This window comes from Indicator indicator, chromosome 17 (assembly GCF_027791375.1).
Source record: "Indicator indicator isolate 239-I01 chromosome 17, UM_Iind_1.1, whole genome shotgun sequence".
Taxonomy (NCBI): Eukaryota; Metazoa; Chordata; class Aves; order Piciformes; family Indicatoridae; genus Indicator; species Indicator indicator.
In genome coordinates, this window is record NC_072026.1 from 10,377,712 (window position 1) to 10,395,533 (window position 17,822).

A 17,822-nucleotide genomic window follows, 5' to 3' on the forward strand; every position below is an offset into this window, starting at 1 on the left:
TAAAGCAAGAACTTCTGAGATAACTGACAGTCTTTCCATGACTCAGATTTCTTGCTCTAAGCTGATTTATTGCAAGAATTTAAACATTTTAATGTATTTTCTTGTACAATAAGATATAATTTTTAATTATTGCAGATCCCACTGCTTTAGAAGTTTAACTCTCATTAAATTCATTCTTCAGTCAGCACAGTAGCAACAAAGTGATAATGCATAAAGGACAGATTAAAAAAAAATAAAGTATTAAAAGAATGCTTAAAGTACATACTGGTGATTAACAATAGGTGTATAAACAGTCTAATATTCTTCTGCTCTAAGAGCACACAGATACATTGCATTGTGGGTTTGAAATTTACTCTAACATGGAGTAGTTGCATGGTACACCTCTTTAAAAGCATCAAAACCTTTGAAAATGTAAAGCTTTATGCAACTGTAAATAAGGGCTTTCTTATAACATCTGCAAAACAAAAACAAAGGGTTTGGGAAAGAACTCTCCTTAGTATTGTACACAAGGCAACTCTGAAACAGCATCTCCAGATGAGTTTACTCTCCTAATGCACAGGAGGGTTTTTTTAAGCCCCACTCTCTAACATTGTGTTGCCATCTCCCTTTTTCTTTTTTAGCTAAGATTTAAAGAGTCAATTATATAAATCCACAGGCTCCCCATGAAGTGTTAAATCATTGCTGGCGGACTTGAATATACACAGATTGAAAAAGCAACAAAAGAAACAAGCACCATACACACTCCCTGCCTGTAGCCTGTTTCTGGGTTAATTGCATCACAGGTATATAGTTCTAACTTTATAGAGAAACTCTTGGGCCATTTTTCAAATGTCAGGTAAACCACACAGCCTACCTTCCCTGCTTTCTTCCCCTCACCCTTTCACTTCCTCCTGCTGAGATGATGAAATGTATCATATGAAACACCAGGGGGTAAAGAGAATGAGAGAAGGTGTTGTCTCCAAACTTTCCCCCTCCTGCCGTTACCAGTGCTTAGGAATACAGGAAGGACATGAATCTGCTGGGATGGGACCAGAGGAGGCCATAAAAATGATCAGAAGGCTGTAACACCTCTCCTACGAAGACAGGCTGAAGGAGTTTGGGGTTGTTCAGCCTGGAGAAGAGAAGGCTCCAGGAAGACCTTATTGTGGCCTTTCAGTACTTAAAAGGCACCTACCAAAAAGATGGGGACAGGATTTTTAGCAGGGCCTTTTGCAACATGACAAGAGGTTATGGTTTTAAACTAAAAGAGGTGAGATTTGAACAATGTACAAGGAAGACATATTTTACAATGAGGTGGTGAAGCACTGGCACAGGTTGCCCAGAGAGGTGGTGGATTCCCTATCCCTGGAAATATGCAAGGCCAGGTTGGACAGGGCCCTGAGCAACTCGATCTAGGTGAAGATATGCCTGCTCACTGCAGGAAGGTTAGACTAGATGTCTTTAAAAGGTCCCTTCCAACTCAAACCATTCTATGAACAGTTCCTTGAACCATAGGGATTAAAATTTATCCTGACATTGTGAGGAAGAGCCTTAGACCCCTGTTATCTGCAGCAAGTCAGCAACAGGCCTGAGAAAAGAAGCTGGTTTGCCAGATACTGTGATCCAAGGTGAGACAAATGTCCCCAGATAGCATGGTATGGGCTGCAGCCCCAACTCCCCTAAGCTAGGAATATTAGAAGGAAAAAAAAAAAGAAAGGAGAAAAAAAGAAAAAAAAGGTCTTGGCACTCATAAAACCAAAGACTGGCAAAGAACCGGACAAACTACAGCAACATTAACCCCTTGTGGGCTGGCAGGTATCCTCCCCATGTAACCCAATGGTATAGAACAATGGTCTTGTAAACTGGGAGAAAGAACGCACTTCATTGCAAGCTATGGAAAATTCATAATAATATTCAACAGACTTCTACAAATGGTGGCAGCCTCTTCTTACTAGTAAATATCAGTTAAATTTAAGAAATGCATGTTCGGCAGAAAGAATAAAGGGCTGGAACAGCAGATGAAAAGCCAAAGAACAGCAGTGAAAGCAGGACATGCTGTGTAACTCCTTGACATACCATTCTGCTGAGATTAGCTCTAGAGAGGGTGTCAAAGTTGTAAGCAAAACAGGTATGTGCACTAACCTCCATTTTCCCCTGCAGGCTTCTAAGCAATTTAAAAAGAAGCCGTGAAATAAGATCTTCATTACTTCCTACAGTTTTAAAAGCTTAGTTAGCATAGTGCAGACACACCAAATCCAGCATTCCTGAGTCAGCAAAACTATCTTGATGGTTTAAGCAAGTGGGTATATTGCAAATAAGTTTTGGTGCTCTATTTTCATTTTCCAAATCATTAAAGATCCTGCTTTCAAGCTTTGTGGCTGAGTATGTATCTTGGCAGTTTTGCCTGGTTTTGGTTTGTCAGAAGAATGTTCAGTCTTGCACTGTGCTTGGCTGTGCGAGCTATGACCTGACAAGCTCTCATGAGATTTATGGGGGGGCCTGCAATAGTCAGCAGGAGTGAGGGAGGAACAGCAGTTAAAACAATCCTTGTTAATAACATCAGCTGCAAATCTCTGTGTCTGCAGCTCGCCAAAGAAGTGGTTTCAAGTTTCAACCTGTAGCACTCCTTTCATTGCACATGCAAGCTGTCAACCACAGATAGGGAGATAAACCTTCCCAGATGGAGGGAAATCTATTTATCTTCATGCTTAAACTACACAATATATTGACTTTAAACAGACAGACAAATTGGCATAGAAACTCATCTGAAGGAATGAGGAGGGGCCAGGACTTCATTTCTGTTAAACCCAAAGTCAAGCAACAAAATCTCATGCAGTGTGTTTGAATTTATTTAGAAGAAACTGATGAAATTCAAATGGCATCTATGCTTGTGGCGTTGGCATTCCTCTGAAAGCTATTTTAAACTCTAAGAGGATGTATATGTATCTATGTACACATGATTCAACACGATGCTGGTGGCATTCCAATTAAGTCAAGCCACCAGTTCTTGAATTTGGGCCGTATCCAGAGCTCAGTCAAATCAACGACAGTTTTTCCACTAAATTCAACTCTTCCTATCACAGCTGAGGCTTGCAGTCTGATGTGCAACAGGGACTGCAGTCACACATCTTTGTCCCGTTTGACTTACTGCACAGCTTGATGTTTATGTTATATAACTGTTATATATGTTATGATGTTTATGTTATATAACTAAAGATACTGAGACCAACCACGTACACTGTCCACAGCACAAACATAAGGATTACTGAAAATCCTCAGGAAAAAGAAAAAACAAAACGAAACAACAACAAATCACAACCAAAAATCAACTCCTCAGTTTGCTAACCACTGTGTACTTTCTTTTCATATTTATATAGAGTTCATTAAATACATACATAAGAATGAATCTCTAACACACCTCGACAGTATCAGATACAGTAATCATTCTAGTCAAAGTTGAAGTGAATTTTAGCAGAGATTAAGCAGCAATGATTAAAGATGTTTTTGTTGGTATTAAAAGGATTAGAATCTCAAGTGCACAAGGTATTGTTCACTGAGTGCCCATTTTCACAGGTGTTCAAGACTGAGTAACATCTTAACCCTTCTCTTAATGTTTATGCATGATCCCAGTATTTGCATTTGCTGCTAGTGCCTTCTTATGAAATATTCTAAGTATTCATGGATCTCTAAATAGATCTATTTAGTACCTAAATAAATGGGTCTATATTAAAAGCAGGTCTTTGGACCAAGTACATCTTCTCTTTTCTTCTTTAGCGATCATACATCTTTGTCTGGTAAAAAAAAACAGCTGTGCATGTGTCTGCAGCAAATTCTCTGACTGGTAAATTTAAGACACATTTCAAGTGGAGCCAGATATTAACTGTGAAAGAGAAGCCAATGCCAGTAAAATTTCTTAAGTTGTAAAACAACTATTCTGTTTAAGTCTATACTTGCTGGCGCCTGAAAAGACTATAAAGAGGTCAAAAAGGACATCTACTTCTCAAATATCTGAATACAGCCAAAAACCTGTGCTGTGGGTTCCAAAGGACAAAGAGTTTTGAGTCATCAAATGTGCACCAGGCATATCTCCATCTTTATGGTCACAGGAATATACGATGTTCTATTTTCAGAAAACTTCCGTCAAAACTTTGATGGAAACACAATCAACTAAAAAAATGGACGAGTTTGCTTTTGGTTCATGTAACATCCATGTAGCTTGGTTTTGCACAGTAGAAAAAGCACTTATCTGCACACAGAATTGCATATATATATACATACATATACATACATATACACACATTAAACTTGAGTCAGTCATAAACTCCAAGGTAGGAAAAAGTGCTTTCTACTTTCTTATACTACAGTGAGTAAGAACCAAGTCAACTTTGAATTTTGCAGATATGGACGCAAATTATCTGTTGGGCTGGATAGTTATGAAGTCGTTGCAAACATAACACCAACCTGTGTGACAGGGCTGCATTTTTTAATGGCTATGTAGGAGCTCAGACTGAAGAGGTGTAACTGTGTGGATCTTGTGATAAGTCATCTACCAGCATTCTTTGGAAACAGAAGCAATTTTACTAAGTCAGTGTAACTCTTCAGGTGCAATATTCTCCAGGAACTGGCCTGAGTCACTAGCAATGCATTGGTCTGTACATTAGGTATCAGAAGTCCAAACCAGAAACAACTCGTCAGCCAAACAGTGCAAAAAGTGATTCAATGCCTATAAAACCACTGGATTAATTTTTCATTGTATTTGTTCCACAACATCAAGCCAAACAGATATTTGCATTTCTCATCTTATAATGTATATGCAAAGGTAATGGAGTCCTAATTATCATTTATTGTATTGTATGAGAGAAAAAGAAACAGAAAATTCACAGGCATGAAGCTGTTCGTAGAGGATAATGCCACCAAACTCACCTTTCTGTGTTAAGGGATCCTAACATTATACTTCAAGTTACGTGTAACCTCCTTCAATTTCCTCCAAACACCAGAAAGACAACATAATGTGTAAAAGTGGCTCAGAATATGCATACCATGCTATCTCCTTCCAGTTCTCTAATCTGCTGCACCGGGTCTGACATTAATAAAATCCAAACATCCATAAGACAAACTCTGATGACTGTATGGGTTTAGGCAGAGGAGTCCACTCACAGAGAGATCTCTGTAGGATGTGGTGCAAGGACACAGTACAATGGCTGGAAGGGGCTATTTTGAATAACATTTCCAAGAAAGCAGTTGGACTAAATCATTGAAAAGACTGGAGGTGACTTGCTGGAGTTCTTGGATATTCTGTGCTCATACCCGGCCTACAGCTTGTTACCTTGAAGAAAACACCTGCCCTTACACGAGCCACTCCTACTTGCACCACGATAGTTATCATTGGAAATCCATGGAAGTTATTCAGTGATTAAGGCTTTACTCCTGCAGACAGCTGTTTGGAAGACCGAGGTCTTAAGCTGTGGGGTGTATCAGCAAAGCAGTCATGGAAGAAATAGCACAGTAGCTGTCTTTTAATTCTTCTACAGGTTATGGATCCAATCTGCTTCTTTTACAACTCTGGTTTTACAAGACTCCTATCACCACTGCATACTTGCTCTAAGATCGCATGGATTCTCCCAGTTCCAGCACCAGTTAAGACTTGGCACCTAGGAGACTGCAGCACTTCCACCAACCGTGCAAGAGACAAAATAAAACCCAGCTCCTGTCCATAGCCGTGACTACTCCAGCTAACATCGCTTACATTTTCGTGTTAGGGCACAAAATGTAGAGAGCTCAGGCACTGGAAGACCACGAGTCTGAAAGCCAAGGATGAGGATGTCAGTTTAACCCGATCGACCCTCAGTTCCCAGGAGACGTTACCGGCGGCCGATGAATAAAGCACTTGAACAAAGAGGGCACCGCAAACAGCTCACGCCGCTCGCGTAAGCTGTAAAACACCCGTTAGCGTTATCCCATCGGTGCTGAGCACCGAGGGCTCCGCGTATGCAAAGCCCGACCCCGAGGTGCAGCAGGCAGAAGTCCTCCCCCCGCCGCGGCAGCAGGTATGGAGCTACCCGGGCCATGCCCCTCCCCGGTTACCGTCTAGCCGTCCCAGTCTCTCTCAGTCCTCCGCCACTCACCCGCCGCCGCCCGGCCACCACGCGCCGCTCCACACCCACCGCCCCGGGGCGGCCCCGCCGCGCGCCCCGCCCCGCTCAACGCCCAGGGGCACCCGGCGCGCGCCCCGGGCACCAGGTCTCCAGTAGCAGGTCGCGAGCCCCACCTCCCGCGCACCAGCTGGCGGCGGCGGGGGGCCGGGAGCGGGGTCCCGCGGCCGGGCTTCCCCACGCGAGGCCGCGTCAGAACCGCGCCGGCCCGAGAAGGCGGGCAGCAGGGCCGCTGTCAGACCGCGGCGCTTGGCGGGGAAACCTCGACAAGTAAAACGGAGAGGTCCGACACACGGGAACTCTGGCTCAGTCTCTTCCCTTTGCTGGGTTGGGACCTCCAAGGCTTCCCGGGACCCTCGCTGGTCCCATGTCCATGGAATCTCACAGGCTCACACCTGGGATTCCTGCAGTTCAGCCTACTCTGTGAAGGCAGCAGGCAGTTCTAGAGCCTAGTCCCTGAGGCACAACTGCTTGGGAAAACTTGAACCTTGGCCTAGAATGTCTCCATTCGGCACATTGCCTAGAGGGGTTTGGGACGCAGTGCAAGGCATCATCATAAACTCACAGAATCAGGTTGGAAGGGACCTCAAATACCATCTAGTCCTACCTTTCATTGCAGAAGTACAATCTAGATTAGATGGCCCAGCATCCTGCCCAGACTAATATTGAAAGTGCCCAATGTTGTGGGCCTACTGCTTCCCTGGGGACATTAAAACAACAGCTGAATGTTCTTACTGTGAAAGGTTTTCCTTCTGTGCGACTGGAATCTCCCCAGGAGTAACTTGCACCCATTATACCTCATCTTTTCCACCTGACTCCTTGTAAAAAGGGAATTTCCATCTTCTTTCTAGACACCCTTTAAACACTGGAATATGATGGTAAGGTCTCATCTAAGATGCCTTTTCTCCACGCTGAACAGACACAGTTCTCTGAGCCTGTCCTCTCATGGCAGCTTCACAGTTATTGGATCATTTTGGTGGTCCTTCTCTAGATCCTCTCCAGCCTGTCCACATCTGTTTCTACAGCAAGGACCAAAACTGAACACAGTATTCCACGTGTGGCCTGACAGTCTCAGCATACATAATTTGTGTAACAGCTCTTAGGTTGTGGAATGACTTTGAGGGTCTGAAGGATTTTCCCATTGCATACATTGCATACCAAGAACTGGAACACAGAAATGTGCCAGGCTGGGAAATTTACAGAGCACTTCATTAACTTGAAAATTGTATTCTACTGGATCACTATTTAAGCAATCTAACTTTCTGTCAAACCAAGGATGACTAAACAGTCTTCAACTGTTTCATAAAATCAGAAAACCAAAGATAAAAGGAACCATTTGTGGAACAGATAGAAATTTGGCTTGCATCTAATCTAACTAGACACCTAGATTACTCTGGGGACAAAAAAGTGACATTCCTTCCATGTCTGTCTTCCATCTTGTGATAAAAGTGATATTCCTTCCATCTTGTCTGTGCTGCTTTGGATTTGACCATCTAACTAAAGCAAACTAAAGAAAAGTGGCAAAAAACTCTCTTTGTGATCAACTAGGGTGTTAAAAGCAGATTGCAGCCAAACCCAGAGATGAGAATCCATGTCTGAGTCGTTGCGCTTCTGCAACTAAAATGTTGCAAGATCACACACAGAAAACTCTACCATTCCAATTTATCTATACCTCCCTTCTTCTAAGTTTTAAATCTTTTAAAGTTGACTTGTCAATTCACGTTGAAACACACTGATTTTCTCTGTACCAGAACCAGCACTTCATTGTAGCAGCAGAGAAATACCAGTCCCTGCTTCAGGGACATCGTGACACAATTGAAGGCAGCTCATGCACTTCAAAACATGAAGTGAGTGTTTCCAGTAGAAACTGGTTCTTGTGAAGAAGACATGTACATGCAATGGATACTATTTCCCTATCCAACACTAGCAGAGCAGAGATAACATTTCCTACTCCCTCCAACAGTGCTCCTAATTTTACTCTATCTGTGGACTCACCAAGTTTCCTTCACATCATCCAGATATTTTTGGTATATAAACCCCTCCTGTTTCACCAGACCTGTAAGCAAAGCCAAGGAGTTGTCAGTCAGGATTTTGTTTACTCTTTCAGCATCAGTCAGTGTACTTTTGAGGGATACTGAGGCTGCTACATTGCAAGAATAACATGCAGACTTACATTTTCTTTTTTCCTTGTCTCTTCCAGAAGTATCTACAGCTTGCCAGATTGTTTTTTGACATCTGCTGCTTTTAAAAAAGAAGAGTCCATGCTGAGAATTCACACCTGCATTTTCATCTTATAAGACAAGACAACTCCAAAACTCCCTGGTGTAGTTGTTGTAAATACTGACCAAGGAAGTCTTCTTATCCCATGACTGTCACTCCTGTTTGGCATGACTGAATTGAAAACCATTGTCCTGGCAGTCTAAAAGACAAGCAAGCAAGGGGGAAGATGAGGCTAGGGGAGATGTTAGTTGCAAACTCACATCAGTATGTTTCCAAGGAAAGCAACACTCCAGCACAAGCAGCTTCTGCCTTTCCAGCCCCCCTTTCTGACACATTTTCTCAAATTTGGTAAAAATTCTCATCTGGAGCTGTTCTATGCTGCAGATGTTTATGCCTATATCTCCAAGAGTGACAGGATCTTGATAGCTTTAAGCACAGAGTCATCTTCACATTGTAAACTTCTTTCTTCTCAGCTGGATGAAAATGCACATCTAGAAAGTCAGAAGATGCTACTGAAGAATAAACAGAAATATGACAGAAGTAGAAATAAAAAATAAAACAAACAAACAAAAAGTCCATCAGAACAACAGTCTATGCTTTTGATTAGAGGACCAGGGGTAATTCAGGGAATTCCCAGGTCAGGGGCCCACTCTGCACTTGGAACAGATCCACCCTAACAAAGGCTTAATAAAACACCCACTGCCAGTGTTAGGACTATGTTTGACCTATTTGACCTCTACAGTTGATAGAGGGGTTCTGTTTTCTTGGCACAGGTAAGCACTAGTCAGTAAAATGAGTGAGATAACAGCATTTCATCATTCCCTTTTTTTTTTTTTTAAGGTAAGTTAAAGTCCTACTTGGGGGCAGGTGAGCAGGTGAGAAAAAAAGAAGTAATAACCACATTACACCGGCTGTGAGAAAAAAGGCAGGTATGATAGAGCTTGCCTATGTAAATAGCACATAATAGTCTTTCTCCAGAAGGCTTGAGTTCCTTTTGTCCTCATAAGGCACATTTAATCTTGGTTTTTAGTTTCTTAGAGAAATCTACAGATTCCAAGTCATTGGACCACAATGCAAGAACTTCTCTCTATGGCTGCCACTGATGTTATAAGCTGTTTGTCATGCAATCCTGTGGTAGGTTACTGAAGTCTCTCAAATTCTCATCTGGGAGTTAGAAATCAGACATTAAAGGAAATATCTGACTTGCCAGTGGTTTTACTTATTTATCACCAGTTCTCAATAAAGTCTAAGATACCTCATCTCTACTTCAGAAACTCTGGGTCCTTGCAGGCCAAATGAAAGCCAGCAACAGTTCCATGTGGCCAAAAGCTCTGGGAATTTGCTCACAAGTAATGTCAATCAGGCATCAGTATCTTTGCAGACTTCTGAAAACTTTCATGCAGTCATAGTTTGAATATAAATTGTCAAGCAGGTAAATTAGAGAAAAGAATTCCTGTGGAATGCTTCCAAATGAGCACTGAGAGAATCTGAGGACCAAAACTAGCTTGGCCGCAATAGTCCTCATGTACTCAGCCAAGGAGTAGCATATCATGGAGAACCTAGGCAAGGTACATTTGGTTCCAGAGCTTATTGCTCTGGAACCGGAGCAGTAAGAAGAATGCTGACATGTATTACAGCTAGTTTTGCTTCATCTCAAACAGATTTACACTAGTTATTAAAAAAAACAAAGCAAAACAACAAAAACCCCACAACCAAACAATTTTAACACTATTTAAACTACCCTGAGTTGCAGAGGTATGAAAGTTACATGAGTCACAATGTTTTCTTCAATTAAGAAGAGAGCATTAACTTATAACTGCTTTATCAACCTATCTCACAGGTGTTAACAGAATGGTTTCAAGGAGGAAACTTTCGTCTCTAGAATGGAGAGGAAAACCTGTGTGGGAGCATAGCTAATGCTGTTTAATGGTATTTAACTGTACCTGAGAGCAGCTGTTTTCTGACTAGAACCCCAGTTCCTTTTAAAGGAATTGCCAGGTAAACTTTGCTAGTAAGAAACATATAACAAAGGGTTTATGAATTTAGGTAATTCTGGCTGATGTGCATGATTTTAGTCATGCCCATGCATTTCTATAAATCTGTTCTTATTTTTCTCTTAAGTGAGATGCACTCTGAGGCATGTGAGTATTTTTTTAATATGCTGCAAGGTAAAATAGGAGCTTGGAGTCGGGAAACTGCAACATACAGTACCAATGCTCATGTTATCTCAAGATAATTTGAGATTCCATCAATCTTGGCAATGGTTTCTGGCCCTTTTTTATCTAAAAATGAACTGTTCTTGGATGGTTTCTCTATGATACTGAGCATAAACAGAACTTCATTTTTCCTCCCTTCAGTGACTGGTTCATGGTCAAATTCAGGGCTGGGCTTGTTTCAGTCTCTTGGGGGCTTGGTTTTTGGGGTTTTTTTTTGTTTGTTTGGTTTTTTTTTTTGTGTGTGTGGTTTTTTTTGGTTAAGGTTTTGTTTGTTTGTTTTTCTCTCTCTCTCAAAACGTGTTGTAAAAAATGAAAGAAATAATCTCTCTCCAAATTTCTATTTTTTATACATCTATTCCTCTATCATGTAATATGAACACAATTAAGTGTAATAGTGCCACATCAACAGTGAGCAACGTTAACTCTCATCTAGGTAAAACAGCTCCTAGTTTGAATAATTCTAGTTTTAAAGATTTATCTATTATCCTAACTAGGGTTAAACACAGACTTACTTTATTACCAAAACCAAATCCCAATCATCAAATCAATGAAACAATTATTTTTTTCAAGTTACACAGCAGATGGAAGCAAAATCGGTGGACATCATGAAAGGACAGATCAAGGTCCAAGTGCTGATCAATAAAAAAAGGAGCTTCCCAAAGCAGACAGCAGGTGGAACCAAACATCCTATCAAGACTCAACATGTTTGATCACCACAGCATTAACAAGTCTTGAGTGATGCCAGAAGGCAAAACTCCTTTATCAATGGACCACAGAGTTAAAAGTTTCCTAACAGTGGGAATTAGGAAGTAAATGAACTGCACAGCTTTCACTCTTATTTAACAAAACGTCCCAATGATAGGTTCAGTAAAAGCAGCCTTGCTGAAGCAGTGATCTCACCTGCCAAGCTACAGTGGGATACTATGGCTGAAACACACAGTGATCTTCTCCTTGCACACCCTGAGTGAAATTACTGACTTGTGTAGAGGGAACAATGACGTTTCTGACTGGGCATTGGCTTGTGTTCTTTTTGAGGACAGTTTGCAGAGATAAATTCTCAGACCCAAAATGTGAATTCTGCTTTCTCACACCTGATACCAAAGAGCAGATGACACCAGCAGCACTTTAGCTGTATTCAGGGCTCCAGTTGCTCCATGTGAACACCTTATCAAATACATACACTAAGTTAGTAGTTCATCTTCTTTCACCAAAATTTCCATTGAAAAGAAGCCTAAATAATGAAGTCCACATCTGGACATTTTGCTTCTTTGTGTTATAATAGTACCTTGTGGTTGCCACCAATGTGGTTTTGGTCAGATTTGAGAGGGGAGGGGTGTAGGGGCAGGGGCAGGGGCTATTACCTGAATGGGAAAACCCCAAAAGTCTGGTTTTCTCCGCATTTTGAGTCTGGCACGACTGCTACAAAGATGTGATGCCATCGAAGATGTGCCCTGGCACAGGAGAAGCGAATGCTGGGATGGGACCAGCTGGCTCGGAGCAGGCCAGCGCGGCAGCTCTCACATGGGTTTAACGAACTCCGGGGTTGTTTTTGACAAAACTTCCGTCAAACCGGGTGCCACGCAGCCGCTGCCACGGCCTGACCCGACCGTCATCAACCCCGGCGAGGAACGGCGTGCCGTGACCGCCCTCCGCGGAGCCGCCTTCACCCCGCCTCACAGAGTCCTTCGCTGGGCGGCGGGCTCCGGAAACAGTGTTCGCCACCACCTGCCTCACACCACCACCTACTGTCGAACTGGGTAAGGGAGCCTCTCGGTGCCGAACCGCTGTCAGACTGAGGGTGGCAGCCGCGCCTCAGCTTCCTCCCGCCCTCAGCCCTGCCCATGCCTCAGCCCCGCCCATACCTCAGCCCCTCCCTTCCTCTCGCCGCTGCAGGGCCGCCCCCTCAGCGGGCTGAGACGAGCCGGTTCCTCCTCCGCATCTCGTCTCAGAGCTAGCCGTGCCAGGACATAGCCGAGTGCGATGGCCCGCGAGGAGGTGGCGATGGCTAGTGAAGAGGCGGCGGTAGCCGAGGGGGGCAGCCTGCTGCTGGACATTGTGGGCTCCCCGCTCAACCTGAGCCTGCTGGGCCTCTGCCTCTTCCTGCTCTACCAGATCCTGCGGGGCGAGCGGCCCGCGGCGTCGAAAGGCGAGACGGGCCCGCCGCCACTGCCCAAGATGAAGCGTCGCGATTTCACGATGGCGGAGCTACGGCCCTACGACGGGGTGCGCGATCCCCGTATCCTCATGGCCGTCAACGGCAAAGTCTTCGACGTGACCCCCGCCAAGAAGTTCTATGGGCCCGGTGAGGGCCGGGGCGGGCTGTGGCTGGCGGAGCGGAGAGCCCGGGGTAGCGGGGTGGGCCCAGCGCGGGAGTTCCTCGCTCTTTGTGCCCGAGATGCGGCTGGACCCACTGGCCAGAGGGATCGCGGGGGCTTCGGTGGCTTCACCGTCACTCAGACCCCGTGGGCAGGGCGGTCTGGGCCGCCCTGCGCAGCCCCTGTCCGGGCGCCGGGAGGGTCAGGCCCTGCAGTGCCCCGCCGTGGGGCTGGTCGGCGCCGTTCGTTCCCTGCTGTGCGGGGATCAGCGCGCTGCTGTGCGCAAATGCCTATGCAGCCTCCCAGCCTGCGGGATAAACCTCGGCTAAGCTGTTCCTGCCCTTTCGCCCCGGCTCACGATCCCGAGATTTGGATCGGATTCGGCTTGTTAGAGCTGGGAGGGGTGTGAGCCAGCAGCTCTTGGAGACCTGCCTCCCTGGGTGAGGCGGAGGGCAGGATTACCCCTGCTGCTTGGCCCTCGATGTTGTAAAAACTCCGGCTTTGCCATCTGCGTTGCTTCATGATTTTCTTTGTTTTCCCAGGGCAGGTTGCACATACTGCAAGTACTATAATGGGTTGGCAGTTTCCTTGGCTCCTGGTGCCTTTGCCTGATGCCAGGCAGCAGAAGCAAAGTATTCTCTCAGTGCTTACATTCCATTCCCAGTTTTAGTGGACATCACTCTGTTGCATAATATTTAGACCAAACACTTTACAGTTTAAACCAGCTTTCTATCAGTAGTGTAGGCAGTTCAAATATGCAAAGATTGACTAAGCTATGCAGAGGCTTATAAAGCAGCTAGTGATGAGGTGGGTGCAAGTATGTGCACCCAGGTGCAAGAATTTAATCATCTCAGTGGGATTTTATTTTTAAGAGAGTCAAGATATTAAAAAGCCTCACAGAGGCTTGCTATTTTGTAGTAGGATCTGTGGGGGATAACCACTCGAGCTGTCCAGGCAGCACGTAGCAGCAGCATTTTGCTGCCAGTGATAATCAGAGACGAAGAGAATGGCGCAGGAGACATCACGTATTTGGAAGCATGATGAGATTATTAATTCTGGTCCAAATGTAGACTGGAAAATATTGCTGAATGATACTTGACTGTAACTTTGCATTCTGCAGCAGTCAAGATGATATGTACAGCTAACTTAGATGTGCAGTTTTGTATTTGTGCACGCTAAAACTCACTGGACTTCAGGGTTGTGCTTTGGATGCTACCTTTCTTGACAGCAGTAAAAGCTGTTCATTCTATCTAATTTAATTTGGTAATGGCTGAATGGTTCATCACAGTGTCTGCTAGTTTGGGTTTCCTTTTAATGGAAAAGTAAGATTCTTTTAATGAATTTAGGGAAAATTTCACTGCGGGAGGTATGGAATATGGCATGCTTTCTTCCAAAGTTTGCATCTAACTTCTTTAGGCTCCCCTAAGAACTTTCAATGTCCAATTGCAACATGTGTTATCTCCATTTTCAGCTTGTCATGCAAACAAGTTAATCATTGGTGAAGTTTAGCAAGAGTGTCTTGATAAGATATCTTTGATCTGCTGTGAATTGCGTGGTTTGGTCATTTGAGTTCATCTTGCATTTTGAAAGTTTTAATCAATGTTTCTTCCAAGTTGGTAATTTGTAGTACCTCCACCATGTTTTCTGTCAAGTCGTTCTTTCACATCTTTAAGTCAGGAGCACCTCTTAGGAAACTTCCATTCCACCTCAGACCCTTCCTCTGTTTGTCTTTCTAATGATGTGGTTCCCAATTTGCATGCTTATTCTTACCCTGTTTGTACATGCCATGCACCGTTGTGTGGTTCATTGTCTTGATGTTTCAACAAACTCAGTATCTCTTCCCATGGCTTTGTTTCTTGCCCTCTTCCTCTGTCTTCCCTTATTACTAGGTAGAATAACTTAAAAGTATTTCAGAAGTTTAGGGCTCCTTTGACCAACAGAGCAGGGTAGGAACTCATCATCAATTTCAACCTGGGGACTCTGATCCATGAAGGTCATACAGCATCCATTACCTCTCTAATAATGCTGCTTATGTTTTTATTTTAAAGAGGGCCCGTATGGGATTTTTGCTGGAAGAGATGCATCTCGAGGTCTTGCCACTTTCTGCCTGGATAAGGAGGCTCTGAGGGATGACTACGATGACCTCTCTGATCTCAACGCTACACAGCAAGAGACCTTGAGAGACTGGGAGTCACAATTCACATGTAAGCAATTTTAAACCTATTTATAAAGAAGTAGTTAACTAGTGGGTAATAAGGGAAGCAACAAAGGCCATTAACAGCTGGAAGCATCAGTCTGGAACCTTACTTTGAGTTAGTACCTCAGTTTACTAAGGATTACTAGAATTACTGTTACTCAGAAGAAAAGAGAAATGTTAGGTTTTCCTTCTGTGTTCACCCAAAAAGTTAACAGGTTTGGAAATAAAGAGTGTGTTTTTGATACAGTGAAGACCCCCACCTACAGAGATCACATTAGATTTTAATGGTATGAAAAATGAAGCTTACGGCCCATTCAACTTCTTGGAAATAAGAGTAACATTTGAATTGCTACTTCTTGGGGTTTTTGAGTTTTGAAGACTATTTAAACTAGGTGTCTTCCCCTTGGAGCTCTTGATAGAACTTTTTTTTTTTACTCTTAAATAACTAATTCTCTGTGGCCTTGCTGGTGGCTTTATCGAATTCACGGACAATTGTATTCCTGTGTGACCTGCTCCAGAAAGTGATCAGAAATCGGCAACTGCCACCTCTGCTTGCAAGCAGCATCGTCATTACTAGTTAAGTGAGGAACAGCAGAGGAAAAAAGGCAACTTGCACACTAGTGATGCTTGTTCCAAAATGAACAGAAAGGAGTCACCTTCATCATTGCCTTGTTTTTCTATGCTTAGTATTAAAAGTTCTCAAAAGGCAATTCCAACTGTTCTGTGTCATGTGCCTCAACTTGCTGTTCAAAAAGGAGAACCTCACAGTTTTATGGAAATTGCTGTGTTGACCTTGTACCAGGGCGAGCCTGCTGGGACCATTTTTTTTGTCTTACTGTGTATCTCATTGATGAAGAATAATTCCTCCATATCTCATGATGCCTTTTAGGCAAGTGAATACTAAAGGGGTTGAGTAGTTAAGATTTACTATCTTCCTAGCTAGAATGGAGTTTTCGTTCACATAATGTCATGGGAACATCTCAGTTCTGATGTGCCCCATCTATTTTGGCATTCATCCTGTCTTAATCAAGGCTGTTAATCATGCCGCATTGAATAGCTGTTTTAGGATGCCAACAAGTATGCCACATAAATCAGAAGTACACTACCAAATACCTGACCTAAACTAGTGGTTAAATCTTCCTGCTCAAGAGTCAGGCATCGGGATTGACAGTGAACTGTACTCATTTTATTACTATGTTTTGAGTAAATTTGGCAATTAGCTGTTTTAAATTCTTACTAATTATAACAACAATGCTAGTATTTAAGACACGTTGCCCTTTGCTTTGTTGAGATTGGCAGATGCGCAGCATAGCAGAGTTCTTTGTTCTCTCTGTGTATGATCCTGGTGGTTTTACATGTTCAGAAGAGATAAAATACGGCAGAGGCTTAGATGCAATTGGATAACAGATCTGTTTTCATCTTTGGGAGAAAGGATCTCTCCTCTGTCCTATTGGATATTTTCAATGTAAATTACAAAAAAGTAAAAGCCCCTGAAAGTTTTGTGCATGTATGTGTCTGTGTGTACAAGACATAACATAAATACTAGAACAGTGCTATTGGTTGAAAAACAAGGGCAAGAGAATCTAATACAGGATTCTGTTCCTTTAGCTGAACCAGTCCCTCAGTTTACGTGTGCCTTTATGTTCACTCATCTTTTGACTTAGGCAATAGAAGGATTACAGTTGCATTCACTTTGCATATTTCTTACACTTAATAGAACATCAGGTGGTTGATTTTGGCTTTTCTCCTTCCCCCCAGTGTTTGGAACAAGCTGCTGAGGAATGTTTTATTATAATATAAGCATTTTGTTAATCCAGGAAACGGACATAGGAGTTACAAAAGGTACGTATCTCAGGCAGAATAATGACTTGGGTTCCTATTTTTTTCCCAGTGAAGTATCACCACGTTGGTAAGCTGCTGAAGGAAGGGGAGCAACCCACTGTATACTCTGATGACGAAGAAAAGGACGCCCGGGATGCAAAGAAAGAGTAGAGGGTGCACTGAGGAACAATCTGATTTTGAATCATAAAGGATCATTTGTAACATTCCACTTCTGTTCTACAAATTGCAACAGCAGCAATGCTTACAAAAGGTCCAGAGGTACAGTTTGTTTCTTTTCAAAGGTTTCCTTTTCAAATTTAGTGGTAAACTACTAAATGTCTTAAGATCTGTCTTCCTTCAAACCTGCATAATCTAAAGTATGCACAAAAAATGTCTGTGCAAAAGTAAACTGCAATTTTGGCAATAGAGGACTTACTGTTTTTTCTCCTACACCATTTAGTGCAGAATATTTAGTGCAGTTTTTCATGAACAGCCTAGCACTGTTGACACAAGCACAAGAGTAACTACACGTATGCAACACAAGTTCCACTAAGTCTTGTTTTGTGTTAGCTTCTGCACAACCTGGGCTTTGAGTTGTAATTCCTTTAGAAAAAGAACTGCTATTTTATTTGTCCATGAAGCATCATGATCTTCATGCTCAGAGTAATTCAATATTAGGTAAGATAATTTGGCTTTTATAGAGTTAAATAGTGTCTTACACTAACTGCTTTAGAAAAAGAAGTTTTGAGAGGTTAAATTACTTTTAGATACTTACAAAATTAATAAGGATCGATGAATACTTATGTATTCAGTCATGCATAATTATGCATGGATTAATGTTCTTTGTTTACTTTTAAAGCACATCTGATGTGTTACAGAGGTTTAGATACCAAGTGTAACTTGGCATCCCTACAGACAGGTA

General features: G+C 42.9%; 1 protein-coding gene across 1 annotated transcript; it reads left to right on the plus strand.

Annotated features, from left to right (window-relative positions):
- Positions 1-12,547: 12,547 nt before the first annotated feature.
- Positions 12,548-17,167, plus strand: PGRMC1 (progesterone receptor membrane component 1). The gene is made up of 3 exons (XM_054388682.1): positions 12,548-12,869; positions 14,931-15,086; positions 16,971-17,167. Exons 1-3 carry the CDS (start codon positions 12,548-12,550, stop codon positions 17,069-17,071), a joined length of 579 nt encoding a protein of 192 aa, XP_054244657.1. The 3' UTR covers positions 17,072-17,167.
- Positions 17,168-17,822: the final 655 nt, after the last annotated feature.

What these genes read in the sequence shown, in the direction of transcription:
- PGRMC1 (XM_054388682.1), top strand. Translation starts at nt 12,548, where the DNA reads ATGGCCCGCGAGGAGGTGGCGATGGCTAGTGAAGAGGCGGCGGTAGCC. An exon ending in CAAGAAGTTCTATGGGCCCG is followed by an intron (nt 12,870 to 14,930) that starts GTGAGGGCCGGG and finishes TTTATTTTAAAG; the next exon opens with AGGGCCCGTATGGGATTTTT. An exon ending in CTGGGAGTCACAATTCACAT is followed by an intron (nt 15,087 to 16,970) that starts GTAAGCAATTTT and finishes TTTTTTTCCCAG; the next exon opens with TGAAGTATCACCACGTTGGT.